Source organism: Lupinus angustifolius, unplaced genomic scaffold, assembly GCF_001865875.1.
Source record: "Lupinus angustifolius cultivar Tanjil unplaced genomic scaffold, LupAngTanjil_v1.0 Scaffold_327, whole genome shotgun sequence".
In the NCBI taxonomy this organism is placed as follows: domain Eukaryota; kingdom Viridiplantae; phylum Streptophyta; class Magnoliopsida; order Fabales; family Fabaceae; genus Lupinus; species Lupinus angustifolius.
This window is the reverse complement of record NW_017727734.1, coordinates 252440-272359: the sequence shown is the minus strand read 5'-3', so window position 1 is coordinate 272359 and position 19920 is coordinate 252440. Positions and strand designations below refer to the sequence as shown.

Genomic DNA, 19920 nt, shown 5'->3' with positions numbered 1-19920 from the left:
CGACTCTAATATTGATGTAGTAATGAATATAAGATCTTAAGTAAAGTATGCTTAACTTCGGAAAAAAACTACGTAGTACAACTACTTCTTAGTCTATTTGTTAAGTGTTTGAGACAAGTAATTTTATTAACTTGAAATCATTTTTTAGGTGATCAATATAAAAAGAGCATTAAGTACTTCTCAAACAACTAAAATTAACCAAAGCGCCAACTTCAATGATTAAAGTTCAAACTTTTAGAATGTAAGAAGGAGTAGAAATTACATAACCTTATTCAAAAGAAAATTTTAGGAGCATGAGCCATCCATCCAAGGATTGGATACTTTTGAGTTCCAAATGAGAGTACAAAATTGATTTTTGTATCTTCTTTGCCTTCTCCTTTTCTCCTCTTGAATTCTAAACTAAAATTATAAACTTACTTGAAAATAAAGCTCTAAAAACACTAAGAAGTGAAGAGATAACTTCAGAAAGGTTTTCTAGTGAGAGACTTGCTAATTTCAAGTGTTGTTGGCCTCTTTTGCTCGAATGAATTGGTCTCTATATATAGACTTCCTTTCTGGACTGCTGAGTTGCTTGACTGGACCGCTAAGTAGTTGACCAAACCCTTCATCATGGGTTTGGTCCCTTGAACAAGTAGCTTAGTCACCTCCTTGTGCTTGACTCATCAAAGCTAGTTGTGGGCTATGAAACCTGCAATTATGAGCTACTTCTGAAAAGACTATGGTGGGCTACTTGAGGTGAGGTCATGATGACTTCATGTTTTGCTTGATGGTTAAGTCAAGTCTGGTGCACACCGCTCAGTGCACCTGCTTCACCGTTAAGCTGCTTGTTCAGCAATTTTGACTGTGCTAACTAGGACGTGGCCTGGTGCTTGCTGATCTGGTCCGGAGTTTGCTTCTCCGCTAAGCTGCTTGGTTGGACCATTAAGCTGCGTGTTCAGAAGCTTGGGCATGTGCCAAGCTTGTGTCTGACCGTGTCAAATGGAGGTCTGACCGTGCCAGGACTAGGTTGGTCCTAGGCTGAGCAGCCAAGCAGGTCCACTCACCTACTTGCTTGAGCAGCTTGGTCCAGGTCAAGTTGGTGTCCAGGTCACGCTGGTGTCCAGGTCAGCTCCAAGGCTTGGTCCATGCTTAGCTGCCTAGTTGAGCACCTTGATTTTCTTGACTTTTTTGGCTTGTTGACCATGAGTCTTTTTTCTCTTCTTTTCTTCATCCTAAGCCCTACAAAATACATAAAAAGAAAATACACATACAAATATACAAGATTATGATATTTTGTACAAAAAGTATTGTTTTAAGTTGGTTTTTTCCAATTATGCTTAAGATAAGTGCCATAAAAGTGTTTGAAATTTAGGTATGTTTAGCACTTATCAGCAAGCAGTATATCATCGACACAAAATACCAGGAAGATAAATATACTCCCACTGAACTTATGGTATATACAATCTTCAACTTTATTTTCCTCAAAACTATACGAGGTAATAACTTGATGAAACTTGTGATTCCAATGACGAGAACCTTGTTTAAGCCCATAGATGGATTTCTTTAATTTGCATACCATAGACTTTGAGCCAACTGACACAAAGTTTTCTAATTGAACCATATAGATCATTTCCTTAACGTCACCATTAAGAAACACAGTCTTAACATCCATCTGATGCAGCTCTAAATCGAAATGAGCCACTAGTGTCAATATTATTCTAAAAGAATCATTTGAAGATACTGGAGAGAAGGTTTCTTTATAATCAATGCCTTCTTTCTGAGTGAAGCCTTTAGCTACTAGACGAACTTTATATCTGTCAATATTACCTTTTGAGTCCCTCTTGGTTTTAAATATCCATTTGCAACCAATAGGTTTCGCACCTTCAGGTAATTCGACTAGATCCCAAACGTCATTATCATACATAGACTTCATCTCATCCTTCATGGCATCGATCCACTTTTGAGAGTTAGAACTTTTCATGGCTTGACAAAAGTTCAATGGATCATCTTATGTTAACCAAATGCCATCCTCATGTTCTTGAAGAAATACAATATAATCATCAGGAATTGCACTTCTCCTCTCTCTAGTGGATCTCCTTAATGGCACTTCTACTTCTTGAGGTTGTTGAATTTGTTCTATAGGTACTTGAGGGAAAACCTTATTGTTGTCTTGTTCTGAAATATTGTTAGGGACAATATTCTGAACATTATCTCCTATTACCTAATTTATCCATTGAATGGTAATAGGCACAAGAACGTGTTCACCATTAGTGATAGGTTCTTCCTGAAAGACAACATTCTTTATGTTCTCTTCCTCACAAAATCAACGTCCTCAAGAAATCTTGCATTTCCCGTCTAAAAAAAGAGTCTTGAAGTGGGATCATTTCAAGTATCCTTATGGAGTTGTAGATGATGTTCTGGTGAAGGTAGATGGATTGGTCTTTCTTGTGGATTTTGTCATCATGGATATTGAAGAGGATAAGGAGGTTCCTCTTATTTTGGGCAGACCTTTCATGAAGATCGCTCGGGTTCTTATTTTGGGCAGACCTCAAAGACAAAGTAGGTGTTCATGATAGAAAGTTGAAGGTAAGAGTTGAAGACCAAGAGGTGAACTTTAATGTTTTTGAGGCTATGCAGCATCCGAAGGACAAGCAACACTAATTTCGGGTGGATGTCATTGAGGACTTATTCATGCTCGATGACATTCATTTGAGTAGGAGTAGTCCTTTGGAGAAGGTTTTGAGGGGAGACCTAGAAGGAAACAATATGAAGGATGATAAGATTATCAAGACATGTTTGGCAGAGTTAGATGCACCTCGCAAGGTTGTATCTAATCAGAATCATTTTGAAGAGTTGGGGAAAGAGAAGACAGCTGAAGCTCCAAAGGTGGAGTTGAAAGTACTTCCTTCACATTTGAAGTATGTATTTTTAGATGAAGGACGGCAGAAACCGGTAATCATCAGCAGTGCCCTTACATTTGATGAAGAACAATTGTTGATTGGGGTGTTGAGGAAGAATGCAGGGCAATAGGGTGGGCACTGGCTGATTTGCATGGAATCAATCCATCTTACCGCATGCATAAGATCTATATGGAAGAAGATTATAAACCGGTGGCACAACATCAGTATGCACAACAATGTGATAGATGCCAGAGATCAAGCGGGATCTCTAAGAGGAATGAAATTCCTTTGACAAACATTCGGGAAATTGAAGTGTTTGATTGTTGGGAAATTGACTTTATGGGACCATTTCCACCGTCATGCTCACAAGTATACATTCTGGTGGCAGTGGATTATGTGTCCAAATGGGTAGAGGTCATAGCTGCACAAAAGGATGATGCTAAGACTATGATCAAGTTTTTCAAGAGGAATGTATTTATTCGTTTTGGCACACCTCGGGTACTCCTCAGTGACGGTGAATCACATTTCTGCAATTCACAATTGGAGAAGGTCCTACAACACTACGGGGTCCGACACAAGGTAGCATCACCTTATCATCTGCAAACAAATAGACAAATGGAGGTGTCCAATCAAGAGATCAAGAGAATTCTAGAAAAAACTGTGTCAACCACAAGGAAGGATTTGTCTCTTCGATTGGATGATGCACTATGGGCCTATCAGAAAACATTCAAAGCACCTAGAGGTGTCAAAACGGGCTACCCGGACGGGTTCGGGCTAGCCTACAACGGGTTCGGGCTAAACTGGGCCGGACTAAAAAGCCCGAATACCATTTATGCATATCAAATTGTAGCCCAAATCCACCCTAAGCGGGTTGCGGGTTGTGGCGGGCCGACCCGCATAAACTAAAAAATATTTTTAATTTTTTTAACATATTTAATCTTTTTAAAAAAATATGTATCATTTGATATTAACATATTACTTTTTTAACACATTTGTTGTACCAAATGTAACCAAACTTATAGATTTAATGTCTTCCGTTTGAGTTAAGACGTGATGCTAAGTACATGTGTATGATTTTTAACATAACTCTTTTTTTCAATCTCTCATTTCTATTGGACTCTCACTCTCTAATACAATATTAATTTGCAACTTCACTTTAATATATAAACATTTGGATACTATAAAAAATATTATTTTTTGTATGTTCTTTGTCAACACTTTCATTATGAACTATTATATTAAATTTGGTTGTCTAGAGTTCTCTATGATAAACAATATATGTCGATTTTAGTTTTGTTATAAACGTTATTTTCTTTATTATGTTTTTGTGGTAAAAGTTAAATCGAATTACATACACAATAACATATCTATTTTTTATTATAAGTTGTTTTGTAAATTTTCATTTAGTGCTTATTACTAAGTCAAAGGTTCAAAAAAGATTAAAATAAATAAGTAAAACAGGTAGCCCGAACCCGCCCGGGTAAGCCCGGCCCGAGCCCGGACTTAAAATAGCCTGGTCGGGTCGGGCTAAAAATCTCGGATTCTATAAAAAGTGCCTAAAATGGTATATGGGAAGGCTTGTCATTTGCCTGTGGAGCTTGAGCATAAAGCATTCTGGGCCCTCAAATTTTTCAATTTGGACCCCAAAGCAGCAAGTGACCAAAGGAAACTGCAGTTGCAACATATGGAGGAGATGAGGCTCACTGCCTATGAATCTACCAAATTTTACAAAGAGAAGATCAAGTTGTATCATGACTAGAAGCTCCGTCAAAAAGACTTCCGGGTAGGTCAGAGTATGCCACTGTTCAACTCTCGGATGGAGTTGTTTCCGAGAAAACTGAGGTCTAAATGGTCAGGATCCTTACTAATTAAGGAAGTTAAATCGCATGGAGCGATCGAATTACAAGACCCAACATCTCAGAGAAGCTGGATAGTCAATGGCCAAAGGGTGAAACCTTACTTAGGTAGTGATGTCGAGCAGCTCACCATAATCATCCACCTATCATATGCGTAAAAGAACAGGCGTCGAGCTAATGACGTTAAACAAGCGCTAACTGGAAGGTAATCCAGCTTTATGTTTTTTTTATTGTTTTTATTTTTATTTTTTTAGGTTACTTAGGTTATAATTAGTTTCAACAACAAAAAAAAGAGGAATATATGGGCAATTTTCGCCCAAGCAAGGGACACCTCGCCCAGGCGAGAATGGTGACCTTCTAGTACCACGTCCCTCGCTCAAGCGAGACATCCCTCGCTCAAGTGAGGAAGGTGACCTTCTAGTATCAGGTCCTTCACTCAGGCGAGGGAGCCCTTGCTCAAGCGCAAAAAAAGTCTGTTGGTTACTGTCTACTCTCGCCCAAGCGAGAGTCCCTCGCTCAGGCGAGGATGACAAACTCTTCATATCCTGAGTGGCTCACCCAAGCGAGAATCCCTCGCCCGGGCGAGAGGACACGATTTTTTTTAAAAAGGGGGTGTGGGGTTCATTCCCTCACATCCCCATTGCAAAGAAACAAAAGAAAACTCGTGCTAGTGCTCTCTCGAAGATTTTGAATCACATTTATTGCATTATCTAGTTCACAACCTCCAACAAGCATCATGAGCGGATTGTAAGTGCAATTTTTATCTCATTATCTTCTTACATGTGCGTTATGTTAAGTTTCAACGGTTAGGCACATTTAGGATAGAGTAGGTGCTCTTGATGTTATGTTGTGGTCATTCGTTAATACATTGTGTTGTGGAACTATGAATGTCATTATTAAGAAAATATGGGTTTCTAAGGGGAAACCCTAGTTTATCTCACAAATGTGACATTCATGAATGATTATAATGTTCAATATGCTTGTTTGCGGGATTGTCATTGATTGTTGTTTTGTTGTATTACAGGAGAAAAAAGAATGTGGCTCACAAGAAACCAACTCCCAAGAAGTTGAAATGAATATCAACTTCACAGGCCCCCTCGGAATTTGATCATGCTACATTCAGAAAGAAAAGGAAACATGAACGGTATACCCTTCTAATCAACTGGATTTTCGTTCCTGAAAGAAGGGTTCAAATGGAAACGGATGAATATCCCATTTTTACAACACCCTTGACAAAGCTGAAATGGTGGGCATTGGCCATGCCAGTTGACAAGTTCTACCCATACGTCGTTCGTGAATTCTATACCAATGCCTACCCATTGGAGGGGGAAGAATTTGCATACAAGTCGTGGACAGAGATATTGTCAATGATCTGCTAAACAAGCCATTTGAGGCACGGGAGGGGGACCTGTGTCAATTTTATGATGTTGAATTCAATAGAGAGTTCACTAATGGACCCACTGCTGCACTACTATGTGTGGCTGGGAGATCATACAACACCAACAGTGATGGAAACCTCTCCAAATTTACATGAAGCACATGACCACTCTGGCTGGGGTCCACAAACACTTTTACTCAGCAATTCCATTGGCCTAGGGTCAGGCCTATCTTTCCGGAGGGGCCAGGACCTTCGGGAACCATTGGAGATGGTACAACTATAGAGGGTGATGATCATGAAGATGATGAAATGGATTTCATACTCTAAAGAGCTTATGGACTGACATTGGTTCCTCTATATTGTTGTTTATGTTTCAATGTTTAGGTTGTATGCTTAGGATGTATGCTTAGGACTACTATTTAGGATTGTTTAGAATGTATATTTAGGATTTAGGAGTAATTGTTATGTGTTTTGCTTCTGTAATGTGTTTGTTTGTCTTAAATTGTCAAGTGCAGTAACAAAATGTGTCATTAATGAAAGTATGTCTGGTTAAATGTGTGTCCACTGTTTTCCAATTATGTTGTGCTAGAAATATGTGAGTGAAATGTTGGGATAAGACTCTGTGATTGTAAATTATTAGCGTTCTAAGGTTTGACTGTTTTGGGATGTAGATGTTGATTCAGACACAAACTGAATAGGTTGAATAATGAGCAGTTAGTCAAAGGATAAAGCCTATAACCGGGTGAGAGATAGCACCCAAACACAGATGAGTGTCTTTACTGGATTTCATCAATGAACTTTGCCTAATTTTTATTGTCATTAAGTAGGGAATAGCATGGAAATGATTAAGGCTTAGTCTAGGATAGTTGAACTACAGCCAGAAAGCCTACCCGAATGAATTATGAACTTAATTTTTTTTGTAGCCCCTTTAAGCTGAAATTTTTTCTTTGTTGTGAAAAGTTATGCACCGAAACCACATCAAAATGTATCAATCCACATACCCGTGGAGAGATATCATTAGTGCATATGATTCTTACTGGGCATTATGAAATGAAGTCTGTGTTTATGAGGGTAGTGAAATCAAAAGGCTCCTTCTTCAACCATGTGGTAAATGGTAAAGCATGAAGCAACAAAAAGAAAGAAACAAGTGAAAAGTAAGTCATGCAAGAAAATAGTGACTCAAAAGGAAAGAGTCAGTTGAAGAAGGAGAATCCAATGGTTGATAGGAAAGAACATGATACAAAGAAATTGGGAAAGAAACATGAGAAGAAAATGTAAGTATGCACTAATGGTCTATCTCCCTTTTTGAATCCTAGAAAAATCAATAATATTTGTAGTCATACCTCATTGTAACCCTGATGAAGTCCTTAAGATCCATGATTGAACCCGTATACATGGTTTGATTGAATTGAAAGGCAAAGTTAAATTGTTTGGGGTCCAACAAAGTGATGAGCAAAACACATAACTTGTGAGATCGAGAGAGTCCTTTGATTGAACTGAGTAGTTATTATTGCTATTCTTCTTGTAATTGAACTGCATGTGCATTCTATTATTAGTTGGAACTTGGTCCACTATGATTGATCATGAAACAGGACTCTGTGAAGGATAAATGAATGACTCTAGCCATGCCATGATTGGATGAATGATTAATTTTATTTTTTTTTTAAAAACTAGATACTTTAAACTGAGCTGCATTTTGTTACTTTGCTTGAGGACAAGCAAAATTCTAGGTTGGGGGGAGTTTGTTAAGTGCCAAATTGTTAAGGAAAATTATATGCTTTTCGGGAACTTAGCACGTATTTATGCTGTCAATACATACAATTCCCCATAACTTAGCTAAGCTTGTATTGTTTAGGAAATTACTCGTGTTTTATTGTTTGCAGGTTTAGGAGTGATGAACAAAGGAGACAAAAAAAGAGAAGAATGAGTTTCTGAACAGTACAGGTCTCGCCCAAGCGAGGGAATGATCGCTCAAGCCATAATTCAGAAGAAAATCACCAGAAAATACTAACACCCCTCGCCTAAGCGAGGAAATGGTCGCTCAAGCCATAATTCAGAAGAAAATCACCAGAAAATACTGACACCCCTCGCCCAAGCGAGGGAATGTCTCCCAAGCGCCAATTGAAGATAAAAAACCTGGTAGCTTCTGTTTCTCCCTCGCCCAAGCGAGGTGTTTAAGCGAGGAATGGACTTTTTCTCTCACTCAAGCGAGAATCCTTAGATTGAGCGAGAGTGTGGTAGTTGGAACTTGATATAGGCAGTTCTGGGCAACAAAGGAACTCGATATAGGAATTTTGGCACGAAAATATTGAGAAACACAAGGAGATTAGGATAGAAATCGTGGAAACGATTCTATTTCACATTATTCCTTGTATAATTTCATGATTCAAGTGTTGTAATAGCGAGAAGGAGTGGTTAGATCTTGTCGTGGGATTCGAAATGTAATATTCTAACCTTTGTACTCCTGGATTCGATTCCATTGTAATTGTTATTTGATTTTGGGAAGTTCATCTCATTCTTAATGCATGAATTTAATTTGCTACTAATTTCTTGTTCTTGAGTTCAAGTTTAATTGGGAAGTTAAACTTGACATCGAACCTGAATCATCTTCCTTCATACATCATTGCTCTATGAGTGGAGAATGATGCATGAATTACTTTTATATGAAACGTAATGCTAGTTAATTGGTCAAATATCCAAGGAATTGGTATTTGAGCAATTATCTAAGGATTTTACACTCAATGGATTGATGCGAATGATTTGAATGATATGTACATGTGAATCAGTAACTTCACAATTCACTTTGAATTGAATCCATGAATGTCATTGGCAAAGAATGATGCATTTCGATCCCAATTTATTTTACTTGCTTTTTGTTCAATTTATGATTTCTTACAACTAAACATAAAATTTTATAAACACACCATTGTAAATATATATTCAATTCATTCTTATAGGAATTAGTGTAAATTCAATCTGCTTCCTGAGGACGATATCTCGGTACTTTACCTGATTTTATTACTTAGATGATACGGTGCGCTTGTCGTTCCATAAATATCTAACATGAACTAATGCCTTAAGGTTTTGGTTCAAGACGTGGTGTCTCACTTGTGACTCTTCACTCTTCTCATACCCATGTAACAATGGAACTCCCTGGTGGTTGGAGGCTCCCTGATTACATTATGGTCCAACACTTTTAAATTCAGGTTTGGTATATATTTAAATCCTTTACTGGTGTAAATATATAAAAGACTAAACACTATTCAATATTTGGGCATGTATGAATTTTACACAAACAAATTCTAGAACAATGTTATTTGTATAGCAACTTTGAACACCACTTCATATTTTGTAAAAATTAAAGTTGTGCATGTCAAACACTTTACTAAAATTCCATCATTTCTTTACAGTCTGCATCTAACCTTTTGAGGGTACTTTGTTAAGGGAAATGATAATAAAAAATGTACTGAAAAACAAAATATATTAATTTTCAAAGTATCAAATTCATATTTCCCCATATGAAATTATGTCTTTTACTACTTGTTAACATTCCCTTGTAACAACTGCTCCACATTCTATAGTGTCATATTCATGCTTGTCACATTCATATGATACTTTGACCATGACAAAGAAACTTATTAAATATATCATTGCATGTCCAACTTTGTTAGAAGCAACTGAATTTTCCAATAGTTTGGTGTACCAGCAGGGAAAAATAAGTTTCACCATCCATTTATTTACATAGAAAATTTAACTTTCATCCTTTACAGATTCAGTTATACAAAGAAGAATATGAATAATAAAGAAGTTTCCTATGAATATACTTGAGCAATGAACAATTGGAAGTGGAACCTATGTCCACTTTGTTATTGTTTGTAGACCAATTTGCAAACAATGATCAAAATAAGCAAAGAAGCTAATCTCACAATGTTTTATATACATCCTCAACATTATACAACCTTAATGAGATGTTCTTCTATAAGTTGAGAATTTGCATCTAGGAGATTTTCCAATGATCTTCTTGTTTTTCTGTTCCTAGTCCTTCCTGCTTCTTTAAACAACTCTTCCAATCTGCGCTTTTCATCATCCACATCAGGATTTGCTGTTCCAAGTTTCTCTTCTCTCATGCCAACTACATGTTCCAAAATTTCAATGGCATCATCCACTCTGCAAATAATTAGAAATAACATTATTAGAATATCAAAGAGTATTCTCATAGTGCATAAGATGTACCCAAAAGATATGAAAATAGTACTAGTGCTAAATACCATAATGAAATTAGAAACTTCTTACTTTAAGGTAGCATTTGATTGATATGTCAGAATAGGTCGGAACAAAAAATGAGTTTTGTCAAATAATAGAACACAGAAAAAGACTAATTTTTCTGTCCCGTTTCATCATGTTCTATCTGTGCACCAAATGCTACCTAACAGACCGGAACAATGTGGATTCAAGAAAGTAAAAGGGGCAAGAAATATAGTACCTTCCCATTGCATCATAGGTTCCTGCTAGATTGCTATAAACCCCTAAGGTGTCTGAGTGATATGGACCATATTCTTTTTCCAATATAGTCCTGGCCTCTTCGAACAATTCTGCCGCTTCATTTATAGCATAACGCTGCACGCATGTGAGTCCCATCTGGTTCAAAGCAATCCCAAACAAAGCCGATTTCTTCTCTCCACTAGCGCAAAACTTGGTAATGGCGCTTTTGAAGATGTTGTAAGAATCAGAGTAGTTCCCTAGCATATAATACATAACCCCCATTTGAGCTTCAATTCCTGCAATAGTACGTTGTTGACCAGGTGCATTGCCATATATCTTCAGTGCTTTCTTTAGCAACTTCAATCCTCTATCTATATCATTCATTGATTGATAGATTGCAGCCACATCTATTAAACCACTTGCAACCTCTTCTAAGGGGATCCCAGGGTGGATCTTACTTAATATTCTTAACGAATTTTCGCAGTAAGATTTTGATTCCTTGAGTTTCCCTATCTTGTTGTACAAATCAGCTAGCCTCACATAAACTGAAGCAACTGTTGGATGTTTCTCTCCTTTTGTTGATTTGAACACAGTAAGTGCTTTCTGGTAAGAAAATACTGCCTCATCATAGCGCGCCAATGAAAGATATGTGTCGCCGATGCTACAATCGACCGCAGCTACATCAATTTCTTGTCCATTTGCTGCCATGGCCATGCTTGCTAAAACATAATGCTCGAGAGCAGCTTCATAATCACCCTTTGAGTCACAGATAAGCCCCATTAATCTCCTATCTGCTGCTTCTTCAAGCGAAGCAGGAGACCCATTTCCCCTGTGAATATCAAGAGCCCTCTGACAAAGCTTCTCAGCCTCATCGAACTGCAAGGCCTGAACATGCGCCTCAGCCACATACCGACATGTCTCACCGAATCTAGGGTCAGTTTCTCCCAAGGCTTGTCCTTGGATTTCAAGGCCTGCTGTGTAAAACAGTATAGAATTCTCAATTTGGCCTATCATTGCATAAGTATCACCCAGTTGCATGCAACCTGCAAACTTCGCTAACGCATGATCTTGGCCATCCTCTAACACAGGAATATCGATCGAACGCTCAAGAACCCGAATCGCCTCATTATATTGTCCTAAATTGAAGTATATTGCTGCCAATACATGCAGACACATGACCATTTCTAAACTTGGTTTATTATTTTCACTCAACATCTCAAATGATTGCAAAGCTCTAAGACCCAAAACAAGTGCTTTATGTGGATTCTCACCTGAAGAGATCATGTCTCTTGTTTGCTTGAGTAAATATGGCCCCAAGTAAGCATCACTTTCCTCAATCCCCTTCAAACCAAGTTTACTATTTTGCTTCCTCGTATTATAAACACCATTTGCTTTTCTCATAGCCTTCTCATTATTCCTCTTGTAAGCTGATGAATTTCTTCCTTTTGGAGTTGACTTTGCTGATCCTTCAATAACCTTCTTTGGAATATAACCCTTCTTTGTAGGGTCATTGCCACATGACACAACATCTTTCTCAGGATTTGAGCCTTCTTTATTCTCAGTGACTACCTCCTTTGTGATCTCGAAATCTACAATATCTCCAACAAGATGGCACAATTCTGAGTCAATCCTTGAGGACTCTTCACCATATGAATAGAAACTAGTCCTTGAAGGTGATTGATCAGAGCTTCTCATTTCACACACATTGTGATACAGTTGCTCAATAGATGTATCCACAATACCATCAATGGCCAAATCAATTGAGTCACTACTCTGAATGCTTCTTGGACTCAGTGTACTCCTTGGAGATGCTTGCTGTGTTGTAATGTTTTCCTTGTTGGGCGTGTAACTCCCACTACATTCCTCGACTGCACCATTCACAACATTTGATTCCTCCATTGCTAAACCAGACATTGAAATAGTATAATCAGCACCTACCTTAAAATCAATGATAACAATGATTAAAAAAGATTGAAATTCTTGAAAATATAAAAACAAGAACCAAATCTGCATAAGGATTCAGAATGCACTAAACATTTACATTTAATTCATCCATAGCTAACTAATGGTATAATCAGCATGTTACCAAAAACACTGTTAACAAAAAAAAAATAATGAAGTTTGAAATTCTTCAAAATAGGAAAGTAAGAACCAAACTCTGCAGAAGGATTCAGAATGCAAAATATATTTATGTTTGAGGACTCATTGCATTAAGGAAGAGCTTACTTGGGCTTATGAAAATAGCTTATGACTTTCCTAGGCTATTTTAGCTTATTGAATAAGCATTTTAATTAAGTTGTTTACCCAAGCTTACCCTCAATCACAAAAGCAAGAGGTTAAAAACCATTTGTGACTTTTGTTGTTTAAAGAGAACCACAAAAACTATGTAAGAAGAAAGGGAAAAGGAGAGAAAAAGCAAAAGAGAAATGAATCATACATTACAATCATCACAGCAAAAAGAAAAAGAACAAAAAAGATTATTCCATTTGATTGCTTAACATTACTTCTTCCCATATATCCTCCTTCCAATGGACACAACATCAAAACATAAAACATAAACACTTCTGAAATTCCATTGTTGTTAATTATCAAAGTCAGAACAGCAGAAAACACCTTAAAACATAAGCAACAATAAGAACATGTTAATTAGAATAAAAAGAAAGCATTTTTATTAAAACATAAGCAACAAAAAGTAATGAGTGAACCCACAAGTCAGAAACCGAAACCAAAGTGAAACAGACAAAAGAGACAAATAAATGCAAATAAGGAGTTACCTTAGTACTCTCCGAAAATATAAAAGCCAAATGTTTTTGAAGGTTGTATAAGGTACTAGTGTTATATTATTATTATGTACAGAAAAAATGATATAAGGTGAATGAATATAGGTGTATATGATTTGTACTTAGCATGCATTTATATACATGCGTTGTTGTGTGTTGAACAAGTATTGGAGGAAGAAGAATTGTTTGTGGCAAAGGTGGGATTTTGGGGAAATGGGGAGGGTAAAGATGGAATTAGATATTAAATTATTGAGTTTATGTGTAAGAGTTGAGAGTTGGAATGTTGAAGCAAAACTAGGAAGGTGACATCCCTCCCACTCTTTCTTTTTCATCTTCACCTTCAACTTTTTTTAAATATTTATTTTTAAATTAGATCAATTTTCTTACAACTAATTTTATTATCAAGTATTTTTATCTTCATGTGTGACTATCCTTCCCAACAAGTGTTACTTATAGGAATTGAACTATTTATCTTTTGCATCATTTTCTCTCTTTTTTATATAAAAATGTTATATAATCCTAACAAGTGACCATTATTCTTTTTGAAAATATTTGTAATTATTTTTGTGTTCAAAATATATTTATATATATATATTTTTGACTAATTCTCGAACTATTTATTACTTATCAATTATATATTTTGAGTTTGGTAAGTAATCTGCACAATAATTGGCTGTTGATAAAAAAATTGTTGGTATTTTTTAATTTTAGATATTGGACAATTACCAAATACAAAAATAGTTTTTGTCTTCATATTTTTCATAAAGTTATAGCAAAGTGATGTGGAAGTGATGGCATATCCAGCTGCATTGAGGCTGTTAAATGGACCCGTCATACCAAGCCCCATATATGGGCCATTACTGGGTCCACTATCTGAAAGTTATATATTCCCCTATACATAAATACAATTTTATTTTTATACTTTAGGTTTCAAGATTGAATTTGATTGGAAGGTAGATGACATATAATCTTGGGTATTATTTTTAGTTCACATCTATTCCAATATATAAAGGGAAAACTTTTCTAGTAATATTTCTCATTTTTTTCATTGACTTTAAGTTTTATCTGCTTCATAAAAAAATTAAAGGAGTGAAAGAATAATTGTGCTAGTTAATTTTGAAATGTTCGAAACTTACAAGTATTATTTCTTATATTTATTTATTATATATCTAGCATAAAATTATCTCTAATAATTTATATTTATATTTTAAACTCATTGCATTATATTTATAAAATTGATCATTCATAATAAATTTTATCTTTTATTTTTCTTGTGTAACCTAATTCAAATAAAACTAATCATTCATAATAAACTTATTCCAAGCATTGTATTCAAATAATTGGGTCAAATGAAGTTATGGGTGGAAGTCATAGGGTTAAATCAAGTTTCATTCTCATTTAAGCTATGAATAATAAATAAGCTATCAGAATAAGCTATTTATTGCTTATATATTATAGAAATATATCTTTTTTTCCATCATTTAATGTGTTATTTGTTTTGATAAGTTAGAAAAATATTTAAATTTTAAAATTTTAACTTAAATATATATTTTTTACCGGTAAATAATATATAAAATGATACATTTTTTTAGGACTATATGTGAACACTACATTGCTTGCTCTCATCTATCTTCTCAAAAGGAGACATAGCATATCCTTCCTTCTCAACTATAGAAAGCCAGTAACTACTTTTTATTTCCTTAAACTACTTAGTTAAGGACTTAAGGGCAGGGGCAGAATAGATTCTATGAATAATCAAAAGGACCAAGGTAAGACAAATCAAATCATTGGAGGTCTGTTGAGGAAACACACCTAGCTAGCTTGAAGACAATATTAAACAATGTTCCACTCCCCCACATCCCTTCAAAACTTCATACCTCTATATATATATTTGTATATTTATTGATGGTGCAGCTCTTTTCCTACAATGTTTAGGACTAATTTAATGGTTAAGATTAATTAGGAAATAAGAAAGACCCCATGCTAATTAGTCCTGAACTTGAATTAATTTAAGTGGCCCAAATATGAATGTTAATTGAAGTTGACTGAAAAAGAATATAACAGCACCTGACTAGATAGGAATCTTGAACTACTATTTATTTATTATAGTTTTATTTAATATTTTCATTTTAAGTAGTTGTGGTCTTAAAGAAATGAACAAGCCTATGAAGCTGCAGACACTATCTTATTCTGGTGATGAGACAACCGACCAATTACATGATAGGGAATCTTAAAAATGATACATCAACAAACAATTCCATTAGTTTTTTAATACACACTTTACCTATACCTAAAACTTCTCTGGATTTAATGGGATGTCTCATCCATAACCACTAACTATCAACATTGGTCATACCTACCCAATTTTCTAAAGAAAATAAAATATCTGCGGGTATAATGAGGAAATAAATTATATCTTCATGCTTTTAAAATTTTAATCTGTGTATATTTAATCATTTTTATAAAAATATTTTTTTTAAACTAAACAAAATTATATACATGTTCATATTTTTATTGGTCAAAAGAAATAAATTATCTTCTTATATAAGAAAATACTTTATTCTCTTTTCTAAAAGAAACTAAATCGTCCTAATGAACAAAAATAAATATATACTTAATTGCTTATTATAATATATTTCTTCAATTTTAAAACACTAATTAGGAAGGGGATTGTGATATAATGTTTGAAGTTTAGTGTTATAATACAATTTAACATTAATAAATAAAAAACTTCAATTAATTGAATTGGACAAAAGGTTAAAAAGTCAATTGATTCGTATGATTCTCAAAAGATCTATGAACGATATTTGTTAAGAGGTCAAACATGCATCCTAAAATAAATTGGTTTCATATCTAGAAGATGATTAGATATTTTTAGTCATACAAATTTTTTTTAATAGAATGAGAAAAGCTATGTATCACAAACCAATCATGTAGCTTTTTCAGAAGAAAGAAAGGAAGTAGATAGTGATCAATTTCCCATTAAACAAGCTAAGTTAATTAATCTCTAAGTAATCATTTTGGACTTCAAAAGGGGTGCAAGCGAAGGAAAAATCTAAGTTAAGCTTGTGTGTAAATCGAATAAGTAAACGTGTATCTATCGAGTAAATAATGTAAGAATTGAATCTTTGAGAACAACAAAATTAGTAATGAAATACAAATAAATTGTTTTTTATTTCAATGATATGAAATTATACAAAGCCCAATCTACATGGCCATCCTAGCATTTAGAGACCCATTGGAGTTCTTCACCCAAAAAGATGCCATGGGACGAAATTGAAATCCACATATAGAAACCACACACATACATATATATATATATATATATATATATATTCCTTCCATTTCTTCCTTGCATAATACAACAATGGCAACTAAAGATTTATACTAACTTACCTATCAACAAAATATAGTCTAATAGTATAAGATATACTGAATCCTCAAGTATCATTTTATGTCAAATGTTAGATTCCTTGAAGCAATACTTGTTAGAAGGAAGTAGTCACACAATTCCAAAAAAGATTATTTTCTTATACATAAAGTTTGAGAGTATCCTTCATTATATAAAAAGTGATTTACAAGAGCTTTTTCACTATAAAAGTTTAAATGTCTCTTTGATATGAGGGAGGAAGACTCATGATGCTAATCCTTCATCATCAGTTCATACCTATCTATTAAACTTTCTTTGATCCCAAACAATAGGAATGCAAGTTAATAATCAAATAAGCTTAGTTAGATATCTTAATAAAGCTTAAACACAGAACCCTGTACATTGGAAAATTAGTTCACAGATTTTCTATTTGCCCTGAGGATTTGTGTTTAACAGAACAGAGCACATTGAGTGTTCAAATCCATGTTTTAGAGACATTGGTGGTAGCTTAGGTTGCATTACATCCAAAAACATAACTTGCCATTATTTAGTTCGATAGCTCAAAATTTCAGATGAAGCTTATGGGACATTTTTTTATCATAAGAAAAAAGATGAAAACAATATTTGAAGCCACAACATTGCAAATTTGTACTACTCAAATGGAACTAAGATGCCATATCTCTCTTAAGCAGTACATATTATCTTGCAAACAAAACACAACCCAATTTTGCAACCATTTTAGTAACCATTTTGCACACATTATTTCCCTTGACTAGAAATATAAAACTTCAACTACTTGTACTCTCTAGTCTGATATAAAATTCAACACAGTATAAACAGCAGATCCCATAGCAGAAATAGATATGTTTATTATGCTCAAGGAATTGGATGTATAACTACTTTCCCAATGGCCCTATTAGTCTCAAGGTATGAAAATGCTTCCACAGTCTGAGAAAATGGAAATGGACTCTTTGGGTCGAGTACCGGCTTCACCTTGCCACTCTCTAAGTAAGGTTGTAGTTTCTCCAATACTGCCCCATCAGAAGTTAGTATGAACTGTATAGCTGGTGGAGTTGCAGGTCGTACTATTGTCACAACTTTCCCCCCTTCTTTAATAGCCTTCAATGCTTTCTCACTCTCTCCTGTTTTTTGGAATCAAATAGTATTTCAGTTTTCAGCAACATTAAACATGAAAAATTCAATGAAAAACATAATGAAATGTTAAGGTTGAATTCACCATATATGAAATATCTTACCTACTGCATCAAACACTATATCAAACTTTTCTGGAAGTTCTTCAAAATTCTCCTTTGTATAGTCAATTGCCAAGTCTGCTCCCAACTTTCTTAACAAGTCTTGCTTGGCAGTACTAGCAGTAGCTGCTACCTTTGAGGCACTAAAAACATGCTTGGCTATCTACCTCACCAAACAGATACATAAAACATTATATTGCTTGCATGCAACAAATTTTGTGTAAAATTGTAAATAGTAGAGAATTAATATGGATCCAAGCATCAATGTGATTTGCATAAACCAAAAAATAATAATCGATTAAAGTAATGGATGAGTGAAAAATCTCAACCATGGTTTTGAATTGTGGGTCTAGTCATAATTATGGTTAAGTTGTTTCTTGCTAATCAAAACTATATGATTGTAGTAGTATTTTTTTAGCACTATTAAGGGCATCCTCTCAGCTTATAGGTAAATAACTAATTTCTTCCGGGGTTCATGTCTGCCCCTTACAAGTATCGATCCAAAAATTGAACCCTTGATCTTTTGGTCATCCTAGGGATATAGGAGACTCTTATACCACTAGATCAACGCCTTATCAGTATTCTACTGGTAATTGTAGTTACAAACCATACTTTAGAATTTTGAGCTAATTATTTCATCTAGACTGATTATTCAATTGCTATTACATAACACCAAAATTGTGATGAAAGATATGAAACCTGAATTGCAAGGCTTCCAACTCCTCCAGCACCTCCAAGAATAAGGATGGATTTTCCAGCAGAAAGCTCAGCTCTTTCAAGTCCTTGATAAGCAGTAATGATTGCTAAAGGAAGACTAGCAGCTTCAACAAAGCTCAAATTGTTGGGTTTGTGACTCAACAATTTCTCTTCAGCAACAGTATACTCTGCCAATGACCCAATAGTCTTTGGATGATTTATAGCATTCTCATTAATATCACCATAAACTTCATCACCAACCTTCAATTTCTTAATTTCACTTCCCACTTTCACAATCACACCAGCCACATCATACCCCGGAACAGTCTTTCCAACATCACATACAAATTAAACAATGCAAAATCAAAATTAGAAACAAAAAATCTTAGTCAAACACAATATATACTAAGATATAAATGGCCTTTAAAACTATGCTATATCTCATGCATGATACAGATATAAAGGTAAAGGAAGTTAAGAAAAGATTACAGGTAAAGGAGAGTCAGTGTTGTTGAAATAGCCAAGAGCCCTTTTGTAATCTATTGGATTCAGTGCAGCAGCTACAACCTTAATAAGAACCTGATCTTCCTTGATGTCTGGAATAGGAACATTTGAATCAAACTTGAGAATATCTTGTGTCTTCCCATATTCAGAGTAAACCCAAGCTTTTATATGAGATGGTGTGTTTGCCATGGTAATCTGAGTGAAAGGAAATTAGCAATCAGTGCTTGGTAGTGTAATGAAGCAGATCAAATGCCCATTTTTATAAGGGTAACTTAGGACAAACTATTACACCTAATTTACCAAAGATGAAATGTTTCATTCCAAATAACAACTATCCGTGGAGGGACACTCACACAAAATTTCTTTTTCTTTTGTAGTGTGCGAATGCTTCTTCCAATAAATATTTTTTCAGAAATTAAATTATTTACTTTTTAGTCCATCTGGACGGATCGTTGTACCATAAAACCAACTATGTTTTGTTATCCAGCTTTTCTTCAAGGTGGCCGGCCCCATGACTCATTCATTACCATTAAACACCTTGCCTTATTTTGAGTTCAGATTCAAAAATCCTTTATGGCTTCATTTCTTCTTGTATGTAGACCAAAATAAGCATGAATATAGACGATTTTCCTGTAAGGTTCATGATGGTAGTATTGTGAGGTAAATTTTGTCCCATATTTTGTAAAATTTATGTATTAAATACTTGTGATTGATTAGAAACT

At 34.9% G+C, this 19920-nt stretch overlaps 2 protein-coding genes across 4 annotated transcripts; both read right to left on the bottom strand.

The window, feature by feature from the left end:
- Positions 1-9823: 9823 nt before the first annotated feature.
- Positions 9824-13481, bottom strand: LOC109341020 (protein KINESIN LIGHT CHAIN-RELATED 2-like). 3 transcript variants are annotated; one of them, XM_019578809.1, is made up of 3 exons: positions 13370-13481; positions 10597-12496; positions 9824-10280 (listed from the first exon to the last, which is right to left on the bottom strand). In XM_019578809.1, the coding sequence occupies exons 2-3, from the start codon at positions 12492-12494 to the stop codon at positions 10064-10066; spliced, it is 2115 nt and encodes a 704-aa protein (XP_019434354.1). In that variant the 5' UTR covers positions 12495-12496; positions 13370-13481; the 3' UTR covers positions 9824-10063. The 3 variants fall into 3 exon arrangements, with proteins under 3 accessions (XP_019434354.1, XP_019434353.1, XP_019434352.1); XM_019578808.1 differs by having other exon boundaries at positions 10597-12529; positions 13370-13476; XM_019578807.1 differs by lacking the exon at positions 13370-13481 and having other exon boundaries at positions 10597-12640.
- Positions 13482-17340: 3859 nt separating this feature from the next.
- LOC109341017 (2-methylene-furan-3-one reductase-like) lies at positions 17341-19541 on the bottom strand. The gene is made up of 4 exons (XM_019578805.1): positions 19184-19541; positions 18698-19021; positions 18002-18161; positions 17341-17887 (listed from the first exon to the last, which is right to left on the bottom strand). The coding sequence occupies exons 1-4, from the start codon at positions 19385-19387 to the stop codon at positions 17622-17624; spliced, it is 954 nt and encodes a 317-aa protein (XP_019434350.1). The 5' UTR covers positions 19388-19541; the 3' UTR covers positions 17341-17621.
- Positions 19542-19920: the final 379 nt, after the last annotated feature.

Coding starts and splice junctions, on each gene's coding strand:
- LOC109341017 (XM_019578805.1), bottom strand. CDS start 19,387: ATGGCAAACACACCATCTCATATAAAAGCTTGGGTTTACTCTGAATAT. Junction 19,022..19,183: donor ACACTGACTCTCCTTTACCT/GTAATCTTTTCT, acceptor GATGTTGGAAAG/ACTGTTCCGGGGTATGATGT. Junction 18,162..18,697: donor TTGGAAGCCTTGCAATTCAG/GTTTCATATCTT, acceptor TTGGTGAGGTAG/ATAGCCAAGCATGTTTTTAG.
- LOC109341020 (XM_019578807.1), bottom strand. CDS start 12,608: ATGCAGATTTGGTTCTTGTTTTTATATTTTCAAGAATTTCAATCTTTT. Junction 10,281..10,596: donor ACCTATGATGCAATGGGAAG/GTACTATATTTC, acceptor AATTATTTGCAG/AGTGGATGATGCCATTGAAA.